This window comes from Charadrius vociferus, unplaced genomic scaffold, assembly GCF_000708025.1.
Source record: "Charadrius vociferus isolate BGI_N301 unplaced genomic scaffold, ASM70802v2 scaffold15, whole genome shotgun sequence".
In the NCBI taxonomy this organism is placed as follows: domain Eukaryota; kingdom Metazoa; phylum Chordata; class Aves; order Charadriiformes; family Charadriidae; genus Charadrius; species Charadrius vociferus.
The window spans coordinates 6,230,175-6,233,523 of record NW_009650064.1 but is presented as its reverse complement, the minus strand read 5'-3'; the positions used below and the strand labels follow the sequence as shown (position 1 = coordinate 6,233,523).

General features: G+C 44.4%; 1 protein-coding gene across 1 annotated transcript; it reads left to right on the top strand.

Moving 5' to 3' along the window:
* Positions 1 to 1,769: 1,769 nt before the first annotated feature.
* On the top strand, positions 1,770 to 2,756 carry PLEKHF2 (pleckstrin homology domain containing, family F (with FYVE domain) member 2). Its single transcript, XM_009891838.1, has one exon. It carries the CDS (start codon positions 1,782 to 1,784, stop codon positions 2,529 to 2,531), a length of 750 nt encoding a protein of 249 aa, XP_009890140.1. The 5' UTR covers positions 1,770 to 1,781; the 3' UTR covers positions 2,532 to 2,756.
* The last annotated feature ends 593 nt before the right edge of the window (positions 2,757 to 3,349 follow it).

The window sequence follows — 3,349 nt, the reverse complement described above, 5'->3', positions numbered from 1 at the left end:
AAACTCTCAAAGCAGTAACTTATAAGTCATTTTTTAATCACACTTAACATTAGGCATGTGGATTTGTGTAATCACAGGTAACACACTTACTTAGATGAGGCCTGATGAGAGGTTTCTCTGCCACCAAATTTCTATCAAGAAGCTTCTTTCCTATTTTATAAGGAAGTATCTGAGCTTTGATTCATAGGAAGAAGATTGACTGGACCGGGTTATGGCAGAGTGAGTGAGTCTGAGCAGCATCGAGTTTGAGCCTTGTTTCAGCCCAGTTTCATCTCAGTTATAGGCTGATGCTGTATTGGTGGCATGCAATGTAGATCTGAAAGAAACACTAGGTGAACATAGAGGACTTCCCAAACTGGAATTGTGTTGGGAAGCGCAGGTAGTAGGCACTGGAGTATTTCCTACTCTGCTGTCCTTCAGGTCTTGTTCAAAGCAATGGTTGTACCGAAGGGTGTTGTGAGCATCAGCCCTGCGGTGGCTGGAAAGGCAGGCACAAGACACCCGTCTTCTGTGTGCTGAGAGATGGGTCAGCCTCTAGTACTCGCCTCTGCCGCCTGTCTCACTGCTCCATCAGGCACATGGTTCGGGTTCATGGCTGTGCTCAGGAGGAGCTTGCGGGGAGCACACCTGGATCAGACTGGCAGGAGTTTCCTTTGCCTGACTTCTGCCTGGGAAGCTCTAGGATAAAAGATAGGCTAAAGAGGGGTTTGCCGAGGTATGAATCACTATAGCGACTTCTTATTTTCAGTTCCCCGTTGGATGCCTTAGGAATCTTACCCTTACAAGAGAAAATCTTATTTGCTACTTGGGGATGGACAAGGGGTGGTTTAAATCTGTAGTTGAAAAATACGTACGCTTTGGTTCATCACCTCTTCTTGAGATATGAAGCCTTCTTGTCTAAACTTTCAGCTGGTGCAGTCACTTAATGTTTGCAGGAGCGGTTGTGAGCTATGTGACTTGTCCTCTGTGCTGGTCTGCCTGCGTGCGTCACCTGATTGTGATGGATGCAGATGTGGCTTGAGGAGGGAGGGACTGCGGGGCCCCTGCCAAGAGAAGGCAGCAGCAAGCAGGCTACGGGCCACCACCCATGACTCGTCCCGGCTCCTGGCTCAGCAGTTTGCCATGAAAGCAGGTGTATGTGTGTGTGGGGGTGGTGCAAGCTGTGGCCTGCACAAAATGTTTCTAGTAGGTAGATTCATGGTTTTGGCCTGTGATTTAAAGTTTATGTACTGAAAAAAAGAGCAATACAGAGCTTAGTTATGGTGGTTTCCTGTGTGAACACAAATTATACAATTTTTGTTTGTCATGTCAACAATAATGTGGGTCTCCAAGCCGCTCAGTTAAATTGATGTTTCTGTCAGTATTAGAATTTGGAATGATGGTTGATACTTTCTTTTGCCATCCAGAGAGTAGGTGCAGGAGGATATACAGAGAAATACAAGCATTGTATGGGGATGCAGAAACCTTACTAGAGAGGAAACTTCCTAGTCTGTTGCCAGAGGCTCTCAAGAGGAGTGCTGTAGGTGCTGTCTGTGTGATAAAGATAGCTGTCAGCTGGATGGAACATTTTTGCTTTTGAAAAAAAGACTAATCGGCTGCTAAAAATTCTTAGGTGTTAATGCTTATTTAAATCTAGCCCAAGTCAGTGCCTCTGAGCCAGCGGGTTCTGTGAAATATTTTAAGAAATGCGGGGTTGGTACCTGCCTTGGGGAAAGCTGCTGTTGAATCAGTCCTGTTCTAACAACAAACTTTTTTTTTTAATTTTAGGATACTTGTGAAAGATGGTGGATCGCTTGGCAAACAGCGAGGCAAATACTAGAAGAATAAGTATAGTGGAAAACTGCTTTGGAGCAGCTGGTCAACCTCTGACTATTCCTGGTCGTGTTCTGATTGGAGAGGGTGTACTAACAAAGCTGTGTAGGAAGAAGCCCAAAGCGAGGCAGTTCTTCCTGTTCAATGACATTCTTGTTTACGGTAACATTGTCATCCAGAAGAAGAAATACAATAAACAGCACATAATCCCGCTGGAAAACGTCACTATTGATTCCATCCAGGATGAGGGAGACTTACGGAATGGGTGGCTTATCAAGACACCAACAAAGTCTTTTGCAGTTTACGCTGCCACTGCTACAGAGAAGTCTGAGTGGATGAACCACATAAATAAGTGCGTTTCTGATTTGCTTTCCAAAAGTGGGAAGACTCCCAGCAATGAACATGCAGCTGTCTGGGTACCAGACTCAGAAGCAACTGTGTGCATGCGCTGTCAGAAAGCAAAATTTACGCCCGTCAACCGTCGTCACCACTGTCGCAAGTGTGGCTTTGTTGTCTGCGGGCCTTGCTCTGAAAAGAGGTTTCTTCTCCCGAGCCAGTCTTCCAAGCCTGTGCGAATTTGCGACTTCTGCTATGATCTTCTTTCTAGCGGGGAGATGACTGCTTGTCAGTCCACTAGATCAGACTCCTACAGCCAGTCACCTAAGACATCTTTAAATGATGTATCTGATGATGATGACGACGAAGACAGTAGTGATTAAGGACCCAAACGTTTTTCCCATGTGTTGCAATCTGTGTTTCAAACCATATGGAGCTGCTTTTGGGGAAGTCTGTAGTGAGGTTCCTCAGAAAAATCCTGTTCTAGCCATAAAATATGCCTGAATATCTTCAATTGCGATGTGCCTCAGTCTATGAATTCTCTAGACAATAGTTTTTTCACTCCTCTGCAGGGATAGACCATTGCAAATGTTATCAGAATATTTTCCAACTTCTTATACTTGAGTTGTGTCTAGTTTAGACTTTTGTGGAAGATTGGAGAATAAAATGTACTTTCTTAATTTAACAACCATACTTCCTAATGCTTCATATTGACATGTTGTTACGTGGGTTTTTTCCTGTAAGCACGCATGGAACCAGTGATGTTTTGGCTAATCCCTTAGACCACCTTCTTTTTCAAACCATGGTATATAATAAGTTAAAATGTGACATAACTTACAAACTTAAATGTCACAAACCTTGGAAATTGTCTTGTTTTGCTCTTATTTATGACTTCCTATGCCAAGCAGTGCCTTGTACCAATTGTGCTGATTCAGGAAGAAGCAAATCTATTCTATGTTGTCTGTATTTGCCTGATGCTGGTGTCTGAGAGATTGTTGGTGCTATTGAAAATAACGGCTGTGTTCAAAGTGGAGCTTTGACAAGGTCATAACTGCACCCCATGGTGGGTGACAGAGACCTGAATCACATGTCCCCACCTGTGCAGGCAGACCCGAAGACTCCGCAGATTTCCACAGGTTTCAGCGGGGTTCTCCTTGCAGGAGTTGCATGGCGGGTCGGGATCTTGAGATGAGAAGCTTAG